The 25,525-nt window shown below is 45.4% G+C and overlaps 1 protein-coding gene across 1 annotated transcript; it reads right to left on the minus strand.

The window, feature by feature from the left end:
* Nucleotides 1-270: 270 nt before the first annotated feature.
* On the minus strand, nt 271-24,372 carry LOC145793508 (uncharacterized). Its single transcript, XM_082876352.1, has 3 exons — nt 23,659-24,372; nt 1,441-2,952; nt 271-951 (listed from the first exon to the last, which is right to left on the minus strand). The coding sequence occupies exons 1-3, from the start codon at nt 24,370-24,372 to the stop codon at nt 271-273; spliced, it is 2,907 nt and encodes a 968-aa protein (XP_082732478.1).
* Between the last annotated feature and the right edge of the window lie 1,153 nt (nt 24,373-25,525).

Here is a 25,525-nt window from a genome sequence, read left to right on the forward strand (position 1 = left end):
AAGTCCATCACACAAGCTCGAAGCATGTCTTCTAAAGTCTGAATTGTTCTTTCTGATTGACCGTCAGTTTGAGGGTGAAAACCTGTACTAAAACACAACTCTGTACCCAAGGCCTTTTGCAGACTTTGCCAGAACTGTAACATAAAACGAGAATCACGATCTGACACTATTGAGACTGGTACTCCGTGCAATCTAATGATTTCTCGAATAAATAATCAACTTAAAGATTCGAGTGTGCCTGCTGGTCCTATTGGTAGGAAATGTGCCGTCTTAGTTAACCACCACCCAAATGGCATCATGGCCTTGCGGTGACCGGGGTAATCCCGTTACAAAGTCCATTGTTATGTGTTCCCATTTCCACGTAGGTATTGGTAAGGGTTGGAGTTTCCTTGCCGGTCTTTGATGTTCTGCCTTCACTTGCGGACACGTCAAACACTTAGATACGAATTGAGCAACATCCTTCTTCATTCCACTCCACCAATACTGTCGCTTAAGATCCTGGTACATCTTATTTCCTCTCGGATGAGCCGCAAAAATCGAATGGTGAAATTCTTTAAGTACTTCCTCTCTTAATTGTTCAATGTTTGGCACAAAAATTCTACCTAAATACCTTAAACTACCATCTTGATGGAGTGTCCAATCCGGTGAAGATTCCTCGGTCACTAATCGGGCCTTGATGAAGTTGGTCTCCTGATCAAATCTTTGGGCTTCCAACACTTTGGTAAGAAGTTGGGGTGTTGTAACTATTGTAAACAACCTACCCTTCCCATTCTGAGTCTCTGGTTGTAACTTAAACCCATTCACAGTGCTTACCATTTCCCATTCTTTAATTGATATGTTGGCTACAATCTCCCTTGTCTTTCGACTTAGTGCATCTGCTACAACATTAGCCTTTCCGGGATGATAAGACAAGGTAAACTGGTAATCTTCAAGGTACTCCATCCAGCGTCTCTGCCTCATGTTCAAATCTCTTTGTGTGAACAAGTACTTCAAGCTTTTGTGATCGGTAAATATCTCAAATTTTTCGCCATAAAGGTAATGTCGCCAAGTCTTAAGTGTATAGACCACAGCTGCCAACTCCAGATCGTGAGTAGGATAATTTTTCTCATGATTCTTCAATTGTCTTGATCCGTAAGCCACTACCTTCCCGTTTTGCATTAACACACTACCTAACCCTTCTTTAGAGGCATCACAGTAAACAGTGTACCCAACGTCGCGTTCGGGTATGATTAATATTGGAGCGCTTGTCAGTCTCTTCTTGAGTTCTTAAAATGACTGCTCACACGCTTCGTTCCATTCAAACTTTACTCCTTTTTGCGTTAGGCGTGTCATCGGCTTGGCTAATTTGGAGAAATCTTGAATGAATCTCCTATAATAACCTGCTAATCCCAAGAAACTACGAATCTCAAACGTATGCTTAGGTTGTTTCCACCCCATTACTGCTTCTACTTTAGCAGGATCCACTGATATCCCTGATTCAGACACAACATGACCTAAGAACTTTACTTCCTTCAGCCAAAATTCACATTTGCTAGCTTTAGCATACAATTGGTTTTCTCTTAGAATTTGCAAAACGGTTCTCAGATGTTGCTCGTTGTCTTCCTCTGATCGTGAGTATATCAAAATATCGTTAATAAATACTACCACAAATTGGTCCAAATAGGGGGTAAAAATTTTGTTCATTAAACTCATGAATACCCCAGGCGCATTCGTCAAACCAAATGGCATTACCACAAACTCATAGTGGCCATAACGGGTTCGAAACATAGTTTTGGGTATATCTTCTCCTCTGACACGAAGTTGGTGATATCCCGACCTAAGGTCAATTTTGGAAAAACATTTTGAGCCTCTTAATTGATCGAACAAGTCATCAATTCTGGGTAAGGGATATCGATTTTTAATGGTGGCTCGATTTAGTTGTCGATAATCGATGCACAATCTTATGGTTCCGTCCTTCTTCTTTGCAAATAATGCTAGCGCTCCCCAAGGGGACGTGCTTGGTGTGATGAACTTTTTATTCAACAGTTCTTGTAACTGTTCTTTCAATTCTCGAAGTTCAGCTGGCGCCATACGATGTGGTGCTATTGAAATCGGCGAAGTCCCAGGTTGAAACTCAATCGTGAAATCTACGTCTCGTTTTGGGGGTAATCCCGGCAATTCGTCAGGGAAAACGTCAGCGTACTCGCACACCACATGGGGTAATCCTGGATCCTCTCGATTTTCGTCTTCCAAAACTAGGCTTACTAACCATCCGTTTAGTTGATCATGCCATCGCGACTTGCGACACGTTGGAATTAGAGAATCTTGTCTATCTCCTTTAAATTGAACTTTTGTGCCGTTAAGGGGGGATACTGTCACTGTCTTACAGTAACAATCAATAATGGCTCGATGAACTGACAACCAGTCCATTCCTAGGATGATGTCAAAATCAGACATATCCATAACTCTTAGATCACAGATCAAATATGAACCGGAGATTTCTAGCTCACAAGATTTACATACTAGATTTACTCGGGTTTGACCTCCTAAGGGTGAAGCGACACTCATAGCTATCTCTAGCGCCTCTGGCTTTAAACCCAAACTTGTCATACATGCAGTGGATATAAAAGAATGCGAAGCCCCAGAATCAAACAATACTTTAACCCAAGAATTCATAAGGATTAACATACCTTGAATTACTGATGGGTTATCAACATCTTCTTCTTCTTGGAGAGCATACATTCTTCCCACTGCCTGTTGGTTAGTCTCTCCCGGTTTCTTTCCATTTCCAGCTCCTTGTGGTTGTGTTCTTGGTCGGCCTGCATTCTTAGAGGCTTGAGGCTGCCCTTTGTTGGTCTGGGCATGTTGAGTAGGCTTAGAACCTTGCCCTGGTTGGCATTTGTTGTATGGTTGTGCCCCTCGCTGATCCATAAAATACTTCCCACCTTGAGGACACTCACTTCGACGATGCCCCTATTGACCACATCCGAAACATCTTCCTTTCCACTCACTTACAAAGTTTCCTCCTTGCTGGTTTCCTCGACTCTGCCTTTGTTGCTGTTACATTCCTTCGGCATAGGTGTAGACACCCCATTCTTTGACCGTCCTCAAGACTTGGACGTCACCGTTTGAACACACGGTGATCTTCCATGTTTGTGTTCGTTTGGAGTTCCCGGAGGTCTCGGCTCGCGTGCCCTGCCTCAGGATCTCCGAACTTGACCGTTTAGTGTCTGGTTTTGTACCAAACACTCATGTTTTGCCTTGGAGGGGCAGGGAATGCCTTTTGAGACATCCCCACACACCACCGGCAGTGGCTAGAGGCCACCGGCTGGTTTTTGCTGCCATCGGCACTTTTGTTTGCCGATCGGCACATTTTATTGCCGGTCGGCATATTTTGTTGCCGGTCGGCACTGTTTTTTGTCGAAATGACATTTTTGGGCAGCCGACCACTGTTCATCCACTTTATGAAGATATTTTGTGCCAGCTGTGATAGCTGGCACCAACTCTTCACCCCTCCATACACGTGTATGGAGGGATCTCCCTCTAGCCAAGCTTGTTGTATAAGCTTTGCAAGAGGGAGTCCTATAAGAGAGGGGCTTTCCTCTTGGATCTAGGTTAGACTTTGGCAACCAAAAACCAGAGCTTAGAGATATAGATACATATTATCTCTATATCTCCCTCTCTCCCCTCCTTTGTGTGTGTTTCCTTGGCCTAAAGGTGGTTTTTACCTTACTTTTGCACCATTACACACACTATTACACCTTATTCCGAGATTGAGGAACTTGGGGGGTTGTTTCTTGAGTTTTTGGACTGGTTTTGATCAAAAGAAGAGGGCTGGACCATTTGTTCTTCAAAGGTTCTTCAAGGGTGAGCATCTTGTTTTTTATTCCCCAAACTTGCAATAGTTTTCTACCTATCTTGCTTGCTGTTTTAGCTCTTGTGTATAACATGAAAAAGGCTTATATTTTCATGCTTTAGAACTTTCATTAAGGTCATTTTGTGGTTTGAGTGTAAACTCACTCTATTAGGCCTTGTTTGGTCACTTTTGTTGCCTCTTTGGTTAAGCTTTGGTCATCTTTGTATTTTGATCTCTTCACCACTGAAAATCAGTGTATTTTTAGTGTTAAAAAAGTCGGTTTGAAGTCTTGCATAGGGGAGGGACACCCCTCTCCCTTTATGGTCTTGTTTCCTTGAGTTATGGCCCAAAAGGGTGACATGCATGCTTGCTTGGTTTTCGCTTCATTTCAGAACTTTTTGGGTGTTTTTAGGTCGTGTGGGATCTCTGTTTTTGGCCGGATTTGTGCCTCCTTGTATGCTTGTAATACTTGCTTTGTATTGCTCCATTTTGCTTAGAAGTGTATCTCATGATTAGGCCATGATTCTTGTGTGTGTTGGCTTAGTTCCATGAAGCTTTTAGGATTGTTTTTCCATGCTTAAAGTCTGTTGGTTATCCATTTGGTCATGCTTGGCATGTTTGTCATAGGTGCTATGTATTTTGGCTTGAAAGCTTTGAGCATTTTGACCTCTAGCATGCATGGTTGTGATCACCCTCATGACTTAACATCATTTAGGACCACATTTTTTAGTCCAAGAATCATGTTTGTATGTGTGCATGCATGACCTCTTTTATGCCTTGAGGGTGTACCCTCTTATGCCTAGGAATGAGCCTTGGTGTATATGTCTTTTGGGAGTCACCTTAGCTGCCATATTAGGAAGGTTTAGAGTCCTATCTTGGTCTGCAAAATTCTGTTTTTACTTGTCTTAATCATGCCATGGGAGGTCATGTTGGTGGGGGTAAGTTGTCTCCCTTTTGTACCTTGATCTTGGGACCATAACTTTGCTTGTTAACATGAGATGTTGCCCATCATTTTGAGCATTTTTTGGTGCTGTTTTGGGGTGGACTAAGGTCTGTCCCTTTATGGTTCAAGGTCCCCATTGCATGCTTGCTTCATGTTTGTTGTATGGTTGTTCCATTAAGCCTCGTAGCATGCTAATCCCATTCCCGAATTGGTCCATGTTAGCATCACACTTGCATCTTGCATGCTAGCATTGCATACTTGTCATATTTGTTGCATAACATTTGGCATGTCTTGCATATTTAGCATCATGTTGCATCTTGAGTCCTGTGAGCATAACATGCATTGCATCATTTGGCTTGGGGTGTCAAGCCAAACATGAGGGTCAAGGGACATTCATACTTCGAGTGATGTAATGTACCTTGATTCTCGGTCACCTGGGCCTTTGACACCAACTTGATAAGGCTTCGGATCCCATTTTGTTTGTTGCATATTTGACTCTTTGAGCCACCATGCACCATTGATGGCTCGAAGATCGAAGGTCATGCTTCTTTGAGTTCAAAACATGATAGGAAGCATAGCCATGCTAACATGTACCTGAAAACCCCATGCCATGCACTGTCTGTTCCCTGTTTGCTGTCAAATTGTCTTCTGCAGGAAGTTTCTGCCGACCGGCAGAATTTGGTGCCGACCGGCAATCTCTGGAGTGCCGATGGATCCAACAAATGCCGGTGGAAATTGTGAAGTGCCGGTGGGAATTCTGTCTGGCCGGTGGTGCTCTGCAGCATGTGAGGAACCTGCTCCGGGACTTTGGTAATTTTCAGAGAGACAAGGCAGTACAAACAGAGGTGGCAGGAGTATGGTACGGGTTTTTCGGGCGAGTCAAGTTCCGAGCATGCATCATCTGCGCATCCCGAGGCAGAGGCTGCGGCCACCCTCTTTTTTCTTTTGCATCTTTTCTTTCAATTAATTAGAATTTTTTGTAATAATTTTATTTGTTTATTATTTTGGGACTGTAATATTCATTTGGACCCTCTGAGTGAGGGTAAATATGTAATAAGTGTGGGTGAGTGTGTATATGTCTTCCAATCCCCATTTCTTTCTTCCCTTTTATTTACCTGCTTATGATGGTAGATTAGGGCATTTTTTGAAATTAGCATACCTTATGCTATGCATGCGTGCATCCATGCATTTGTATTACATACATTAGGCTCGGTACATCACGCTAACTGCATTTGTACTTCAAAATTCTAAACCGAATATGTGATAATTGTGCATTTTCACATGCCATGTTTAGGGCTAGCCGAGCCTACCTAGATTGCATTTTGCATGTGATGCATTAGCCATTTTTAACATGAACTAGGACATGCATGTTTGCTAACTAGTTTACTGTTTTGGCACGGAGTACGATGTAAGTATTTATGCTTTAGCATCCCGCATGCGTGTGAGTGTTACCATGACAGTATGCCTGCCATGCGGCTAAGTGCTTATGTGTTAAACTGCTTTGAATGCCTGTGGGTGGAGGTTGGATTGTTTGAGTTGGAAAAACTCGTTGAAATCCGCATTTTAGCCTACTTGCGAGTAGCAAATTCAAAACATTTTCCAAAACAAACGGATATGCAATGCTTACTTCCAAATTAGGCAATCTAGTCTATACTTGTTTGCTGCGCGCATAACATAGTAATTCTAGGCTAATAATTGGTTTAAGAACACGTAACGTTTTCAAAATTGGATATCACGGTTAATAGAGGCCGGTCTTCGGACCGGGCGAAAGGGGGTGCTCATAGCTGACCTTCCCCGATCGTACCCAAGCTCCCGAGCCGAGACAACTCCGGTGATGACGGACATGTGGCCTTCGGCACCAAGTCGGGGTTTCCTAAATTTCCCCATTAAAAAATATTTAGGTGGCGACTCTGTATCTGGCAAAGCAGTCCATGTTTGGCACTTCTTTTCAAAAATCTGTTTCTCAAAACGATTTGCCGGATTTGGACTCTTTGGTTCAGATTAAGAACCGCGACAACAAAAATCGCGAGTCCGAACTATAGTAGCAAAGTCCCCCCCTCTGCGGGCGCGTCTACAGTTTCTGGCGACTCCGCTGGGGATTTTTAGAGAAGCTTGACTCGAACTCGTGATATCCTATTTTGATTACACTTATGTGTTTCTTTGCATTGCATGTGCATTGGTGCGCCTAGGAACACAGTGTTTGCCATTTGTCATTCCTGAACGGTTTGCCGGAGGCTTGTCTTGTCAAGACATGACCATAAGGCTGACCGGCTATGGGCTCTGACAGCATGGGAACACAAACCCCGGTTTACCGGGGCACCCTTTTCGGCCATTCGACCTAGTGCATACTCGGATCCATAGTGACCATTCGAAGTTAGGACAGGTTGCTTACCCGATGTTAGGTTGTTTGAAACTGCTGTGTGCATAGTGAAACCCTAGCTCCTGACAAAATAGGACAGGGAAACCCTACCCCAACATAGGGGTGTTTTGGCTCTCTTTGCTTGCTATGTTCTTTTTTAGAATGTGATTCTACAGGAACGCGCATGTCAGTTTACAGGACTGAGTAGTAGGCCTGAGGGCATCAGTATCAGTTTATGAATCAGTTATCTGCGGGTATCAGGTTCAGTTTTGGGAACAGAGATTTTGGGAACAGGGATCAGTATCGAGGAACAGTGTGTTCGGCTTACCGACTATGTATTTTGAATATCCAACTGTATATTATTTGTTTATTTCATGCCGTTATGCTGTCCAGTTGTTGGTTTATTTATTGCTTTATTTATCTTTTTGCTAGGTAGTTTAGCATCATTGCGTCTAACCCGGTAGACATTCCCCAAGCACTCTGGATCAGAGGTCGCCGGCTCCATCGATCTGAGGATCTGATAGAAGGACAACCAGTGTACCGTTCTCTACCCCCGGTTACTAAACGGAAGGCAACTAGGCAGAGGACATCGGTTCAACAATCAGTGCAGAGGGCTTCGTCTACCCCACCTGTGTACAGTAGGGATCAGGATCCCGTTTCGCCCACAGAGAGGGAACGCATACCAGTAATTCAACCAGAGCAGAACAGTATGGCTAGCTTAGAGGGGATGGTGCGCCAACTTCAGGAAAGCATGAAAATGATGCAGCAGGATGCTGTCCGACAGGCAGAATTCGCCAGGCAACAAGCCACAGTTATGAGTCAGCAAGCGGAGTTAATTGGGAGATTGCAACAGCAAACTGGGGCATCACCTTCGCAGCAAGTCCCTCCTCCATTAAGGGTTCCAATACCCGAAGAGACACCAAACGCCCGGAATGTCCAAGAAGATACAGACATCCCAACAGGGCCAGCTCCCCCCCCGATTCCACCCCAACAATCCAAGGCACCCACCCCTATCAATCTATCGGATTCTCCCTTTGAGTCCGAGGTAGACCCCATGGCATTGAAAATGCACAAGCTTGAAAAGTTGTTCAAGAAATCTCAAGGTGCGAAGTCCATTTCGGACATTGGAGACGGATACATCGACACAGCCGTGACGCTGCCAGATCGGTTTAAGATGCCACAAATTGATCGTTTTGACGGATCTGAGGATCCCATGGTACACCTGCGACTATTCTCAGACGTCCTAAGGCCAATGGGCCTCACCAAATTGCAGAAGTTGTCTTTGTTTGGCCGGACCCTGTCGGGTGTAGCGGCCGCATGGTATGCCAAGTTGGAGGATGACGTCAAGAGAAGTTGGGACGAGATGACTGAAGCCTTCATCCTGCAGTACTCATACAACACACAAATCGAGATCACGACCCGGGATCTCGAGACAACAAGGCAAGAACCCAAGGAAAGCTTCTCAGAATTTGTAACCAGATGGCGGGCTAAGGCTTCGATGATGACCTTGAGACCCACAGACAAAGACCAGATTCAGATGATTGTGCGCAATCTCCAGCCGAAGTTAATGCAAAAGATGATCGTAGTCCCCTTCCCTACCTTTGCTGATCTGCATGAAATGGGGGTACAGATCGAGGACGCCCTAAGACAAGGGTGGATTGATAATGACCGGGAGCAACCCCGCAGAAATTTCAATCGTAATACTAATGCAGGCCCGAGTGGCGCTACAACTACCAGGACTTCTGAAGTGAGTATGGTCACCACTAACCCTTCCCCAAGAAATACGGCAGCCACACCATTCTCCGGTGCGTCCGGAAGCAACTCACAAACAGCTAAATACCCTCCCAGAAACACCAGAACCTTCGCTCCACTTTATATGCCCCTGTCCAAAGCTTTGGGGGTTTTGATCAGAAAAGGGCATCTGAAGCCCCTAGAGCCGCGGCCCTTACCTGAAAGACTGCCCGCCACCCACAATCCGGCCAAGTATTGTGCGTTCCACCAGCAGCACGGTCACGACACCGACCTATGCTTTCGTTTACGTCATGAGATTCAAGATCTCATTGATAATGGGGTGATTTTACCCCCCTGAGAAACCCAATGTTACTACAAATCCTCTCCCCACACATAACCAAGTTCCACCACCCAAAAGAATCAACTTCATCCACACTGGGGTCGCATCCTACGATCCTAGTATCTATATCACACCCTCCTACTTGCCTAAACCGAAAGTTCTCCTCCCTGATTGCACCGATTTGTGCATGATGGACGTCTCTATAACCCAACCCAAGCCAGTGGTGGTGACCATCGAAAACAGGAAAGAGGTTGTCAAACCAGAGTCTGTGGAGCCTGAGAATGATGTTGGAAACGCTTACAGTCCGAGTGACTACATTTCACCAGTGGGCCAGAATAGGCCAGATGTCGAATTTTCAGCCGGGGGAGAGCTGTGTGCAATCCAAGGGGACAGCCCAGGACGGGGAATGGATGATTTGACAGCTGTAAAAGAGGATCTTGCCAAGTTCCAGTTTTACGGTAATCAAGATCCAGAAGACCCAACCGTCAACTGGTTCGATTATGAAGAATCGGCGGAGGCCACGGGATGGTTAGACGATCAGCCAGATGTAATAGGGGAGTTCCAGTCAGAACAAGGCCCGGCAGGGGCAGGAATGTCAACAACAGCCGGGGTGGTTGAAAAGCGGAATACATCACCGGAGAGCGCCGGTGTCGAGAATTTCGCTCAGGAATGGAGCATTTTGAATACAGGGATCATTGAACAATCTACGACGTTGACACAGTCAGAACAGGAAAGATTCGAAGATTCTGAGAGGGTCAGGAAGGCAAAAGGTCACGTGGGGGTTGAGACTGCCATAAATACAGAAATGGATAATGCTGCGAGCATAGGGATAAGAGGTACTGCAAGTATCGGGACAGTTGTGACAGAACCAGACAGATGCCTGTCAGCTGCAGATGGTATGTGGTGGGAAGACGACGATCTATGTCTTGCCCACACCGACGAGGATTGGGAAGTTAACCAACCAGATGATACCTGGTATATTGGCGTGGTCGATCACATGACCAGGAGTGGACGGTACTTCAGGCCTCCACACTTAGATCAACCGGAGGCGTCTGGAAAAGATAAGGAAGCAGAGAAACAAAAGGAGAAGCAACTCGAAGACGAGGCCGTATTGAGACAATTGAAAAAGACACAAGCAGACATCTCCATCTGGGGACTGCTTATGGCTTCTCGAGTACATAGGCAGGCTATCCTTTCAGCCATGGACAAGGCCAAGCTTTCCATAGATACCACGCCCGAACAGCTGGTGGGCTTAGTCTTTTCGGGAGGAAGTTCCCCAGCATTGAGTTTTTCTGACAAATAACTGCCACCCGAGGGTGCGAACCATAACAAGCCGCTCTACATCTCTGTCGAGTGCAGAGATAAATGGATACCTGTGGTGCTTGTCGACACGGGGTCCGCCATCAACGTCTGCCCGGCAAGGACAGCTTATGCGATTGGTTTGAAAGTCGCGGATTTTGTGCCAACGGCCCAAGTGATTCGGGCGTATGACAACACAAGCCGGGAAGTGATGGGGACAGTTAAGATTCAAACAAAGGTTGGGCCGGGACAGCACGAGATAGATTTCCATGTCTTGGAGGTTCCTGCAACGTTCAACTTGCTTTTGGGGCGGCCGTGGCTGCATCAGGTAAAGGCGGTCTCCTCTACCCTACATCAAGTGGTGAAATACACCTATGGGAAGGGAGTAGCCATTATTTTTGGAAACTCATCAATTCATCCACCACCGGAGGTATCTACGCCTGTTCTAGAAATCGAGCACGGTATGGAAGATGTGTTCATATCAGGTTTTACCTTGGCCGAGGCTTGGGTCGTACAGAACATCATGGTAGCTAATGAAGGGGTGTATGTCAGTGCCCAAGCAGTCTATCTCATGAACAAACTCCAGCACATCCCCGGGATGGGATTGGGCAAGAGCGGCAGGAAAGGTGCCGCAGCATCGGCCGAAGTGCCACATAACCCCCATACCTTTGGTTTGGGCTACCTACCCACCAAAGAGGATTGGGTAAGGAAAGGAAAGGAAATGGCCGGAAGGGCCAGGGCGAAACAGATGGGGAAGCCTTTCGACTTAATGCACCAGCCCATTCGAGGGACCCTAAACGGACGCTTCGTCCGGGAGGGGGAGGACTTTCCGTTCTGCGGCTTCCCAGAGCCGTGGCTCAACGCGGAGAAGAAGCGCGTGCCGGGATTTGAGACCTTCTTTGATTTACAGTTACCTGAGGATGACATCACCGAAGGGCAGGCAGATCTATCGGCTGAGGCTGAGCAAAGTAAGGAAGTACAGTCTGAGGACGCTGAAAATGAAATCGGGGCAGCGCTGGCATGTCTGCTTTCAGATCCTCCGATCGAACAGGGGTGCTTGGGGGATAGCTCCTCGGTATGTGTGATTAGGAATGAAGCGGCTGCAGGCCTACCATCAGCTATTTTGGATGCGTCCATCGCACCTTCCCTCATCTGGCAATATGAAGAAGGCTTTTTATCAAGCAGCACCGGGTCAAGTAGTGAGCCGGAATCTGATTCTACCGAATCTTGTGCGTCGGAATCAGGTTCCAGCTCAACTGAGTCTGAGTCCGGTATTCCCGGGGGTGATAACCCGGATGCCACAGTCCTGTCTAAGTCGTCTTTTTCATTTTCTTTTGAGTCTGTTGTAACAGAGGAATCCGACTGCTCGGAAGTATTTAATGAGAACGACGTGGATGTGGTTTCGGAGTATTTTTCTGTGCCTTTGATTTATTGCTTAAATCAGGATTTTCAAAATTTTGATGAAAACGACGAGGAAGAAATTCCTCCGGTTTTGCAACGGTTAATTGATCAAGAGCAGGAAAGATTTGTTAAACCTTTAATGGATGAAATCACTACTGTGAATGTTGGTACTGAGAAGGACCCGCGGCTGGTCCAGATCGGGTCCACGTTGTCTTCTGAGGAACGCGAGCGCTTAGTCGCTTTGTTAAAAGATTTCAAAGATGTTTTCGCGTGGTCCTACGAAGACATGCCTGGAATCGATCCTGAGATTGTATAGCACCGGATCCCTCTTGATCCCGAAGCCCGACCTGTCAAACAGAAGCTCAGAAGGATCCGCCCTGATTGGGCCCTTAAGATCAAGGAAGAGGTCACCAAGCAAATTGATGCAGGCTTCCTGCTGGTGTCTGAGTACCCGACTTGGTTGGCCAACATTGTTCCGGTGCCGAAGAAGGACGGCAGAATTCGGGTCTGTGTAGACTTCAGAGATTTGAACAGGGCCAGTCCGAAGGACGACTTTCCCTTGCCGCACATTGATGAATTGGTAGATTTCACGGCAGGACACGCCTTGCTTTCATTTATGGATGGCTTCTCAGGCTATAATCAGATAGTAATGGCACCCGAAGACCGGGAGAAGACTGCATTCACTACCCCGTGGGGTACATATTGTTATAGAGTGATGCCATTTGGGCTGAAAAACGCTGGAGCTACCTATCAACGGGCAGCAACTACAATATTGCATGATATGATCCATAAAGAGGTCGAGGTGTATGTGGACGACATGATTGTCAAGTCCAAAGAAAGAGAAGGCCACTACACCGCCTTACAAAAATTCTTCCAAAGGATCAGAGAGTTTCGGTTGCGGTTGAATCCCCAGAAGTGTACTTTTGGTGTTACAGCAGGGAAGATGCTAGGGTTTCTGATTACACAAAGGGGCATCGAGGTCGACCCTTCCAAAATCAAGGCCATCTTAGAAATGCCGCCACCAAGGACTGAAAAGGAGGTGCGAGGCTTTCTAGGTAAAGTGCAATTCATAAGACGGTTTATCTCTAAATTAACCTTGACTTGTGAACCACTTTTTGGTCTCCTGAAGAAAGGAAAGAAATTCCAATGGGACGGCCGATGTCAAGCAGCTTTTGAACAGATCAAAGAGTATCTACAGAACCCGCCCGTGTTGTCACTGCTAGAGCCGGGGAGACCGTTGATATTGTATCTTTCAGTAACTGAGACCACCATGGGCTGCATACTCGCGCAAGAGTCAAAAGACAGAGTGGAAAGGGCCATCTACTATCTGAGCAAGAAGATGCTGGATTACGAGACCCGCTACACACCACTGGAGAAGGCTTGTTTGGCCTTGGTATGGGCTACCAGGAAGCTGCGACACTACCTGTTAGCTCACTCTGTAATGTTGGTTTCACGTTTGGATCCCATCAAATATCTCTTCGAGAAACCAGCACTTACGGGTAGGCTAGCTCGTTGGTTGCTATTGCTTTCCGAATTTGACTTGAAGTATGTAACACGCAAGTCAGTGAAAGGAAGAGCGGTAGCGGAGTTCCTTGTCGACCACCCGGTTGAGGGGGATGAATCGGTTGAGTACCTATTCCCAGATGAAGCCATTCTGCACATCGAGGATGAAACTTGGACGATGTACTTTGACGGAGCGTCAAACCAGTATGGGTATGGGATAGGGGTGTTGCTGATAGCGCTTGACGATTCCCGTATCCCTTTAGCATTCAAGCTCCAGTTCAGAGTCTCGAACAATGAAGCAGAGTATGAAGCATGTATTGCTGGTCTGGAAGCAGCCCTAGAACTAGGGGTAAGACGATTGGACGTCATTGGAGACTCGAATCTTGTTGTGTCTCAAGCAAAAGGAGACTGGAAGGTCAAGGAGGAAAGGATGATAATTTACCACCAAACCTTGGATTTGTTAATTCCTCGGTTCGAGAAGCTAAAATTCACCCACCTCGTAAGAGAGGACAACAGGTTCGCAGATTCACTAGCAACTCTATCTTCCATGATAAACATCCCGTCTGGAGTCTGGATGCGTCCAGTCATCATTGATCAGAAGTTTGCGCCAGCATACGAGTCAATTTCCGCTATAGATGAGGCCCAAGACGACAACCCCTGGTATTACGATATTTGGAACTTCTTGGAAAAGGAGACGTATCCACTAGGGGCAAATGCCAAGGATAAGAGGGCGATCAGAAGAATGGTTGTTCAGTTCATCATCTGCGGGGGTAAACTGTACAAAAGGGATCATCTGGGAATGCATAAGCTCTGTGTAGAGGCTGAAGAGTCGAAGCGCCTAATGGAGGCTATTCATGGAGGGGAGTGCGGTGCGCACATGAATGGAGTAATGTTGGCCAGAAAGATCCTCAGGCAGGGTTACTACTGGTCGACCATAGAGAAGGATTGTATCGGCTTTGTTCGGCGATGCCACAAATGCCAGATCCATGCAAACCATATGAACATCCCACCATCCAAGCTTTACAACATGACGTCCCCGTGGCCATTTTCTGTGTGGGGGATTGATGTGATCGGAGCTGTTACCCCGAAGGGGTCGAACGGACATGAGTATATCCTCGTAGCGATAGATTATTTCACAAAGTGGGTTGAGGCCCAATCATACGCGGTGTTGAAGGCATCGTACGTCGCCAAGTTCATTAGAAACAACATCATTTGTCGCTACGGGGTGCCAAATGAGATCATCTCGGATAATGGATCCCACTTTAAGAAAGAAGTGGTCGACTTGTTGGAAAAGTATAACGTGGCTTTTCATAAGTCATCTACGTACCGGCCGCAAACCAACGGAGCAGTTGAGGCCGCCAACAAGAACATCAAGCATATACTGCGAAAAATGGTGGAGACCTACCGAGATTGGCCAGATAAGTTACCGTTTGCTCTGTGGGGCTACAGGACTTCAATTAGAACTTTTACCGGAGCAACTCCGTATTCGTTAGTTTATGGAATGGAGGCTGTTCTACCTATTGAAATTGAAGTTCCGTCGTTACGGGTATTGGCTGAGTGTCAGATAGCTGAGGCAGATAGCTGAGGCAGATTGGCAGCAGAGCAGGTTCGAGAAACTTATGCTCTTTGACGAAAGAAGGCTGAAAGCACTATATCACGTTCAGAGTTATCAGCGCAGGATTGCTCGGGCTTTTAACAAGAAGGTTAAGTCCAGAAATCTAAAGGAAGGGGATTTGGTACTCAAAGACAACCGAGCACCCATCCACGACCCGAGGGGCAAGTTCAGACCCAATTGGACTGGTCCCTACATCATCAAAGCTATCTGGTCAGGCGGAGCTGTGGTTCTGATGGACTTAGATGGCTTAGAATTCTCTCAACTGATCAACATGGACAAGTTGAAGAAATACTATCCTTGAGAGGCTCGCTAGGCCGAAAACCCGAAAGGGCGACCTAGGCAAAAGTTAGAGCACAAAAAAATTAGAAAATATAAAAACTGAGCTCGCAAGGTTGAAAACCCGCAAAGGGCGGCCTTGGCAAAAGTTAGAGCGCAAAAGGAGAGTGAAAATACTCGAGCGAACCTAAGCCGGAACTACGTGAGGCTTGATTCCCATGTTTGGGATACGTAGGCAGCTTCATCCTGAAGTTCAGCTATAACACTTCCCCGATCAACTTTGTCCATTTGATCATCTCAGTCATCTTTGTTCATCAGCATTCGTTGGAATCTCCGGTGCAGTGCCACTCAGACTAGGGGCAACTTTCCGTTGCTATGCAGTGTTGCGGCGCTCTTCAGACTAGGGCAACTTTCCAGTTGCGGGGATCTGGGGTTGTGCATCTCAGTGACAAATCTCAGGCGTGTCCAGTTCTGATCCACATCAAAAATGTTTTTGAGAAGTTTTAATAAAAGCTGACTTTGTTCAAATAATCTTTTTACAACTTCGACCATCTTTGGACCAAACGGAAAATTTTCAGTACCACAACTTTCAATTTCATTGATTTCAAAACAGAGTTCTCCTGCTCTTGCATACAATTGAAGTTGCTTTTTTATTACATTCATAAAGAAAACTTGAAAGTACTAATAAAGCAATAAATCTGGGGCATAGTCAAGTCAGGTGTTCCTGCGCCCCCTCCCAGAGCTGGTCGAAGCCTCTGATGCCAAGCTGGGCCCGATCTGTGCTTCTTCATTGAGCCAATCTATGCACTCGTCAGACAAAGTGCAGCTGAAAGTAAGAGCGGGGCCAGGAGTTCTCTCACCCTCCACGCGGTGGCCTGCCAAGCAAGCTGTGCGCCCCGGGCTGGGAATGCAGCAGGATACTATATCCCCTCTGGCGGGCAGGTCTGATCATGGCCAAATTGACGTCGAATCCGAAATGGGAAATAGAATACACAGTGAGTGAGACCAACCAGTTGAATCCCAGTCTGCCGAGGCATGTTATAACTCATCGCCGGAAGGTTCAGCCAAGGGCACCGCCAAGCAATACGGTCTGCGGACAAGTGGCACATCCAAGCGAACCACCATTCCTCATCCAAGGCATTGACTAGACGATGCCGGAAGAAGTAGCCGCGAGTTGAATATGCTGGGCAGGAGTCCACAACCTGCAGTTTGTCCATTAACCATACCTAGGGATGGATTGAAAAAATGAGAGAGTAAAGAATAGAGAGATGTACGAGGAGAGAAGAGTGAGAATGGGGTTTTTGTGAGAAGAGACCGAGCTTGAGGGCCGAGTGATGTGAGCAATACATGAATGCGAGATTGGGTGGGAAACATTACCTGTAGTAGTAGTGGACTTCCTGCTAATCTGGTCGTCTCATGGCGATAAAAGGCGTCTAAGCCCATTAACGTCTCGGCCAGAGCCATGGCAATACAACTCTTGCCCTCTCTCAAGCCTTGGGCAACCTCAATCAACCGGACACTAGCCCCTCTAGAGCCCGAGACAAATAGAAAATGGGATAGCATGCACAAACAGAGGGCATGTCGCCGGAAGCCTTGCCAGTGATGGTTGTTGCGATCACCAGCATCAGAAAATCGATTGGCCAAACTCGGAATGTCCAACATCCCGTTACAAATCAGAGACCGAGCATCGCTCATGCTGAGTCCACACATGCGCCCTAAGGATTGGGCATGACCAAAATTAAGTTGAGGCAGGAGCTCCTCGTCGCGCTCAGACTCCATTAAAGCTCGGAAATCTTCAAAGGTAGGACATATCTCTTGCCCGGCGAAGCTAAAGACATGTGTCACCGGATTCCAAAACCTTGCCGCGGCATGAAGAAACGGGAAGTGCAAGGGGGTGCGACCCAGAGTGAATAGTGCATTTATGCCAAAACCCCGGAAATTCACTTTTTCCGAGCCATCCAAACTAGCAATCCAAGCTGTGAGATTTTGAGCAAGAAACTCTTCCATTAGAGCAAATCAGTGTGAAAATGAGAAAAACTACAAAGTTGGGACCTTTTGTAGGAGATAAGGTTGAGTGGGGGACATGTGTCAACAATCTGCTGATCCCCTCATTTAGTGCCGGCCGGCCAAACTGTTTGCCGACCGGCCATAATAATTTGCCGACAAGGCAATTTTATGGCCGGTAGCCATTCTTTGTAGCCGATGGTCTCTCCCCCCAAGCCGATGGGCTTCCTTCTGGTTTCCTAAGCTGTTTATGCTAGGCATCGGGGAATTTCACCACCTCCAACCCCTCCTCGGCGGTCGATTCTTGCGGAGCCACGCCTGTCGGCTTGTCGAGTTTTTGAACATTTGCTTATTGAGTTGTATTTCGCTCTCTTTGAGCTCTTGATTTGTTTATCGAGTTGTACTCACACTTGTTTGGTTGCATCGTGTCTTTGTTTTGCTTATCGAGTTGTAAGTCGGTTCACTACCTGATTATTACGATTGCACATTTCCAAAATGAGTTCAATTTCGTTCACATTGTGGTGTGATACCTTGCGATGCGATGCATAAGAAATCCACAAATGCAACATCTTTTGAACAAAATGGATTGTTTCATTCCCATCACGTGTTTTGCAAAATGTGTAACTTTGAAAAAGAATAAAACCTACCCGAGGCAGTGCAATGTGCTTAAATTACTAGTAAAAAAGGAAAGTAAAGCGCAGAGTGACAAGGTAGCAAAGTATCAGAATTGATACCAGTAAAACTCCCCTTTGCAGTTAACGCACCTTCCGCATCTTTGTTCGGGTCAACCACGTCGTTGGACGCCTTCACAATACGGGAAAGCACACCTTTGAAACGTGAACCTTCGAGTTGACCTCAGGCCACAGTTTCTGCGAACAACGCTCGATGCATGCGAAGAATGCCCCGCCCCATATCCTTTTCATGCTTTGTGAACTCCACAAATTGTTTCAATTATGCTATGTAATGGTACATCCTTTCTTTACTTGCGTAGACCGCATGTTAATTACATTACCTGCGTAGACCGCATGTTTGTAATCCTTTCTTTACTTGCGTAGACCGCATGTTTAATTTCAATACCTGCGTAGACCGCATGTTTTGATTGCGTAGACTGCATGTTTATTAATTTCATTACCTGCGTAGACCGCATGTTTTGATTGCGTAGACCGCATGTTTTGATTGCGTAGACCGCATGTTTAATTTCAATACCTGCGTAGACCGCATGTTTAATTTCATTACCTGCGTAGACCGCATGTTTTGATTGCGTAGACCGCATGTTTAATTTCATTACCTGCATAGACCGCATGTTTTGATTGCGTAGACCGCATGTTTAATTTCAATACCTGCGTAGACCGCATGTTTTGATTGCGTAGACCGCATGTTTAATTTCATTACCTGCGTAGACTGCATGTTTTGATTGCGTAGACCGCATGTTTAATTTCATTACCTGCGTAGACCGCATGTTTTGATTGCGTAGACCGCATGTTTAATTTCAATACCTGCGTAGACCGCATGTTTTGATTGCGTAGACCGCATGTTTAATTTTATTACCTGCGTAGACCGCATGTTTTGATTGCGTAGACCGCATGTTTAATTTCAATACCTGCGTAGACCGCATGTTTTGATTGCGTAGACCGCATGTTTAATTTCATTACCTGCGTAGACCGCATGTTTTGATTGCGTAGACCGCATGTTTAATTTCAATACCTGCGTAGACTGCATGTTTTGACTGCGTAGACCGCATGTTTAATTTCATTACCTGCGTAGACCGCATGTTTTGATTGCGTAGACCGCATGTTTAATTTCAATACCTGCGTAGACCGCATGTCTTGCTTGCGTAGACCGCATGATTTATCAAATTCATTACCCGCGTAGACCGCATGTTTTGATTGCGTAGACCGCATATTTAATTTCAATACCTGCGTAGACCGCATGTTTTGCTTGCGTAGACCGCATACTAATCATTTCCTTACTTGCATAGACCGCATGTTAATTACATTACCAGCGTAGACCGCATGCTTCACTTACATGTTCGTATTTCCACAGCATTATTATACTCCCTACTTACTTTGCGCTGTCACGCGTTTCGAGTACACTACTTTGCATATTGCTAACGATATGGTACCTGTTAAGTTTGTTTTCTTTTCAGGCACGATATTGTATGTACGGTTCATTTGAGGCTGGTGCAACCAGACGAGCCGCACAGGTATTGTATCCTCCGAGTGAGACGTATTGAGAATTGCATAATTCTCGTACATCCTTTCTACATTGTAGCGTAGTTTGGTGTATGCTAGCTTAAAACTGTCGCATGTTTGCTTCGTTACAGCTTTCTTTGCATGATCATAGGTTATGCTCGGCTCTATGCATTGTCTTGCATTTTGCCCCTGCCTTCGGGCGCATATCTTGATTGTCTTGCATGTTTGTCTAAGTCTTCGGCCTTGTCAAAAATGGGTCGTCTCTGGGCTTTGACATTCACTCCCGTCATTATTATGACTTTCGAGTTCTGTCAAAGAGGGGCAACTGTAGACACCCCATTTTTTGACCGTCCTCAAGACTTGGACGTCACCGTTTGAACACACGGTGATCTTCCATGTTTGTGTTCATTTGGAGTTCCCGGAGGTCTCGGCTCGCGTGCCCTGCCTCAGGATCTCCGAACTTGACCGTTTAGTGTCTGGTTTTGCACCAAACACTCATGTTTTGCCTTGGAGGGGCAGGGAATGCCTTGTGAGACATCCCCACACACCACCGGCAGTGGCTAGAGGCCACCGGCTGGTTTTTGCTGCCATCGGCACTTTTGTTTGCCGGTCGGCACATTTTATTGCCGGTCGGCATATTTTGTTGCCGGTCGGCACTGTTTTTTGTCGAAATGACATTTTTGGGCAGCCGACCACTGTTCATCCACTTTATGGAGATATTTTGTGCCAGCTGTGATAGCTGGCACCAACTCTTCACCCCTCCATACACGTGTATGGAGGGATCTCCCTCTAGCCAAGCTTGTTGTATAAGCTTTGCAAGAGGGAGTCCTATAAGAGAGGGGCTTTCCTCTTGGATCTAGGTTAGACTTTGGCAACCAAAAACCAGAGCTTAGAGATATAGATACATATTATCTCTATATCTCCCTCTCTCCCCTCCTTTGTGTGTGTTTCCTTGGCCTAAAGGTGGTTTTTACCTTACTTTTGCACCATTACACACACTATTACACCTTATTCTGAGATTGAGGAACTTGGGGGGTTGTTTCTTGAGTTTTTGGACTGGTTTTGATCAAAAGAAGAGGGCTGGACCATTTGTTCTTCAAAGGTTCTTCAAGGGTGAGCATCTTGTTTTTTATTCCCCAAACTTGCAATAGTTTTCTACCTATCTTGCTTGCTGTTTTAGCTTTTGTGTATAACATGAAAAAGGCTTATATTTTCATGCTTTAGAACTTTCATTAAGGTCATTTTGTGGTTTGAGTGTAAACTCACTCTATTAGGCCTTGTTTGGTCACTTTTGTTGCCTCTTTGGTTAAGCTTTGGTCATCTTTGTATTTTGATCTCTTCACCACTGAAAATCAGTGTATTTTTAGTGTTAAAAAAGTCGGTTTGAAGTCTTGCATAGGGGAGGGACACCCCTCTCCCTTTATGGTCTTGTTTCCTTGAGTTATGGCCCAAAAGGGTGACATGCATGCTTGCTTGGTTTTCGCTTCATTTCAGAACTTTTTGGGTGTTTTTAGGTCGTGTGGGATCTCTGTTTTTGGCCGGATTTGTGCCTCCTTGTATGCTTGTAATACTTGCTTTGTATTGCTCCATTTTGCTTAGAAGTGTATCTCATGATTAGGCCATGATTCTTGTGTGTGTTGGCTTAGTTCCATGAAGCTTTTAGGATTGTTTTTCCATGCTTAAAGTCTGTTGGTTATCCATTTGGTCATGCTTGGCATGTTTGTCATAGGTGCTATGTATTTTGGCTTGAAAGCTTTGAGCATTTTGACCTCTAGCATGCATGGTTGTGATCACCCTCATGACTTAACATCATTTAGGACCACATTTTTTAGTCCAAGAATCATGTTTGTATGTGTGCATGCATGACCTCTTTTATGCCTTGAGGGTGTACCCTCTTATGCCTAGGAATGAGCCTTGGTGTATATGCCTTTTGGGAGTCACCTTAGCTGCCATATTAGGAAGGTTTAGAGTCCTATCTTGGTCTGCAAAATTCTGTTTTTACTTGTCTTAATCATGCCATGGGAGGTCATGTTGGTGGGGGTAAGTTGTCTCCCTTTTGTACCTTGATCTTGGGACCATAACTTTGCTTGTTAACATGAGATGTTGCCCATCATTTTGAGCATTTTTTGGTGCTGTTTTGGGGTGGACTAAGGTCTGTCCCTTTATGGTTCAAGGTCCCCATTGCATGCTTGCTTCATGTTTGTTGTATGGTTGTTCCATTAAGCCTCGTAGCATGCTAATCCCATTCCCGAATTGGTCCATGTTAGCATCACACTTGCATCTTGCATGCTAGCATTGCATACTTGTCATATTTGTTGCATAACATTTGGCATGTCTTGCATATTTAGCATCATGTTGCATCTTGAGTCCTGTGAGCATAACATGCATTGCATCATTTGGCTTGGGGTGTCAAGCCAAACATGAGGGTCAAGGGACATTCATACTTCGAGTGATGTAATGTACCTTGATTCTCGGTCACCTGGGCCTTTGACACCAACTTGATAAGGCTTCGGATCCCATTTTGTTTGTTGCATATTTGACTCTTTGAGCCACCATGCACCATTGATGGCTCGAAGATCGAAGGTCATGCTTCTTTGAGTTCAAAACATGATAGGAAGCATAACCATGCTAACATGTACCTGAAAACCCCATGCCATGCACTGTCTGTTCCCTGTTTGTTGTCAAATTGTCTTCTGCAGGAAGTTTCTGCCGACCGGCAGAATTTGGTGCCGACCGGCAATCTCTGGAGTGCCGATGGATCCAACAAATGCCGGTGGAAATTGTGAAGTGCCGGTGGGAATTCTGTCTGGCCGGTGGTGCTCTGCAGCATGTGAGGAACCTGCTCCGGGACTTTGGTAATTTTCAGAGAGACAAGGCAGTACAAACAGAGGTGGCAGGAGTATGGTACGGGTTTTTCGGGCGAGTCAAGTTCCGAGCATGCATCATCTGCGCATCCCGAGGCAGAGGCTGCGGCCACCCTCTTCTTTCTTTTGCATCTTTTCTTTCAATTAATTAGAATTTTTTGTAATAATTTTATTTGTTTATTATTTTGGGACTGTAATATTCATTTGGACCCTCTGAGTGAGGGTAAATATGTAATAAGTGTGGGTGAGTGTGTGTATGTCTTCCAATCCCCATTTCTTTCTTCCCTTTTATTTACCTGCTTATGATGGTAGATTAGGGCATTTTTTGAAATTAGCATACCTTATGCTATGCATGCGTGCATCCATGCATTTGTATTACATACATTAGGCTCGGTACATCACGCTAACTGCATTTGTACTTCAAAATTCTAAACCGAATATGTGATAATTGTGCATTTTCACATGCCATGTTTAGGGCTAGCCGAGCCTGCCTAGATTGCATTTTGCATGTGATGCATTAGTCATTTTTAACATGAACTAGGACATGCATGTTTGCTAACTAGTTTACTGTTTTGGCACGGAGTACGATGTAAGTATTTATGCTTTAGCATCCCGCATGCGTGTGAGTGTTACCATGACAGTATGCCTGCCATGCGGCTAAGTGCTTATGTGTTAAATTGCTTTGAATGCCTGTGGGTGGAGGTTGGATTGTTTGAGTTGGAAAAACTCGTTGAAATCCGCATTTTAGCCTACTTGCGAGTAGCAAATTCAAAACATTTTCCAAAACAAACGAATATGCAATGCTTACTTCCAAATTAGGCAATCTAGTCTATACTTGTTTGCTGCGCGCATAACATAGTAATTCTAGGCTAATAATTGGTTTAAGAACACGTAACGTTTTCAAAATTGGATATCATGGTTAATAGAGGCCGGTCTTCGGACCGGGCGAAAGGGGGTGCTCATAGCTGACCTTCCCCGATCGTACCCAAGCTCCCGAGCCGAGACAACTCCGGTGATGACGGACATGTGGCCTTCGGCACCGAGTCGGGGTTTCCTAAATTTCCCCATTAAAAAATATTTAGGTGGCGACTCTGTATCTGGCAAAGCAGTCCATGTTTGGCACTTCTTTTCAAAAATCTGTTTCTCAAAACGATTTGCCAGATTTGGACTCTTTGGTTCAGATTAAGAACCGCGACAACAAAAATCGCGAGTCCGAACTGTAGTAGCAAAGTCCCCCCCTCCGCGGGCGCGTCTACAATAGGGTGCTGGCACAAGATGGTTTCTGGTGTTGCGGACTGGGCCTCCTCCGCGTGGTTGGTTGTTGTTCCTTGATCGCTGATTTCGAATGTGTTCGGAATCTGCTAACTCTCGTTCCACAATTAAAGCTCGATCCACCATCTGGGCATAGGTGGAGAGTTGCACTGCGATCAATCTTCCTTTAATGTCTGTGTCCAAGCCCCATTCAAATCGCCTAACCTTATCCTCTTCATTTGCTACTATGGCTGAAGCATACCGTGAAAGAGCTTCAAAACGGTTCGCATATTGAGCGATTGACATTTTTCCTTGTTTCAGTTGAAGGAACTCTTGAATCATTTCTTGTCTTAGCAAGTTAGGAAAATACTTTTCCATGAACAGGTCTTCGAACTGTCTCCAAGTTAATGTCTCTACTTGTCGAGTACTTTTGATCATTTCCCACCAATGATCTGCTTCCCCTTCCATTTGAAATGAAGCCATGGTCATTCTATCTTGTTCATTTCGGATGTCGGAAGTATCTAGCAACTTCTTAATTTGTCTTAACCAAGCTTCAGCTTCATGGGGGTTTGATCCACCAAGGAATTTGTCGGGACGTAGCTTTTCAAATTTTGCTATCATCTCCGATTTGTTTTGATCTTGGTTTTGGGGTGGTATATTGCCTACCCTATCAGCAATCACGCGTATAATTCGAGCAACATCGCCATCAGGCACTCCATCACCATTACCGTTGTTATTATTTCTTGTTCGTCCAGCCATTCTGCATGATGGGATTTTCTTGTGATTTATTCATTTATCTATTATCATTATTATTATTATTATATTCATGTGCAAGGATAGTTTAAAAAAAAGACTTCATTAATTAGATTAGATAAGCTACAATTAGCAAAATACAAATAAAACAAAGGAAAAGATTAAATAACATACTACGGGCAAGAGATAGTCCCTACAATCCGAGTTGACTCCTACACTCACAATTCTAAACTAGGCAATTTTTACATGTGAGCATACAAAACAATCAGTTAGCCTAGCTTATAGTTCCCTTAAGACCCCTTAAAATAGCCAAGGAAAGTCTCTCCACACTAGGGCTTCCGGCTCCCATGTGGCTTGGAAAAGTCCCATGAATCGCCACAGCACCCTCACGAAGATAGCAGTTTCGCACACACGATGCCCTAGTAGCATCACCGGCTCCTCCCGATAGATCCTCCAGTCCCTGAAGTCCACTAACCCATCTCTCCTCACAATTCTGCTTGGGTCGGGCATGATATACTGAAGGCTCCAAAAGTCAAAAAGGTCGCCCATTCTTTAGGTGAAACCGTCCGGAAAGGGGCCTAGTTGATATACCCAGGGAGTCTCTTGTCTTAGAATCTGGATAGGTCCGATATAGGTGGCCACCCAACTCTCATTTTTCCAAGCACAACCTCCGAGGGGATAAAGTCTGACATATACAAAAGAGCCAATTTGCAACCCGTTTTGCACATCCCAACCCTCAAACGTGGCTCCTATATCTCCAGGGTTCCCCTCGGTATTGCCTTCCATAGACTCATCCTTAGTGTCTGACTCAATCACAATAACCTCCGGGGGGTTGTATATTGGTACAACTTCTTCAACTTCTTCAGACTCAGGTTCAGGCTCAAGTTCAGGATCAGGTTCAGGGTCAAGCTCAGGCTCAGATTCATAGTCTTCTATAGGCATCTCCACTTCTTCACTTGGGTCAGATTCTATGGATTCATAGTCTTCTATAGGCATCTCCACTTCTTTACTTGGGTCAGATTCTATGTCATAGTTTTCCACCGAATTTTCCTCGTTAGAGTTAATGTCTGATGACCCTGGCATCCTACAAATAAAAAGGTTCTAACTTAGTTAGGTCACCAAGAATTACAAATTAACTTAAGGTTTTCTTAATTGTAAA

Source organism: Camellia sinensis, chromosome 6 (genome assembly GCF_055761805.1).
Source record: "Camellia sinensis isolate YWXY chromosome 6, ASM5576180v1, whole genome shotgun sequence".
Classification (NCBI taxonomy): domain Eukaryota; kingdom Viridiplantae; phylum Streptophyta; class Magnoliopsida; order Ericales; family Theaceae; genus Camellia; species Camellia sinensis.

Excerpts from the sequence above, each read along its gene's own strand:
- LOC145793508 (XM_082876352.1), bottom strand. The coding sequence starts at position 24,372 with ATGGCTGGACGAACAAGAAATAATAACAACGGTAATGGTGATGGAGTG. Across the intron at positions 2,953-23,658 it reads AACCACGCGGAGGAGGCCCA|GGGCATCGTCGAAGTGAGTG; the intron begins GTCCGCAACACC and ends TGTGGTCAATAG. Across the intron at positions 952-1,440 it reads ATCCTGCTAAAGTAGAAGCA|AGACGCTGGATGGAGTACCT; the intron begins GTAATGGGGTGG and ends AACATGAGGCAG.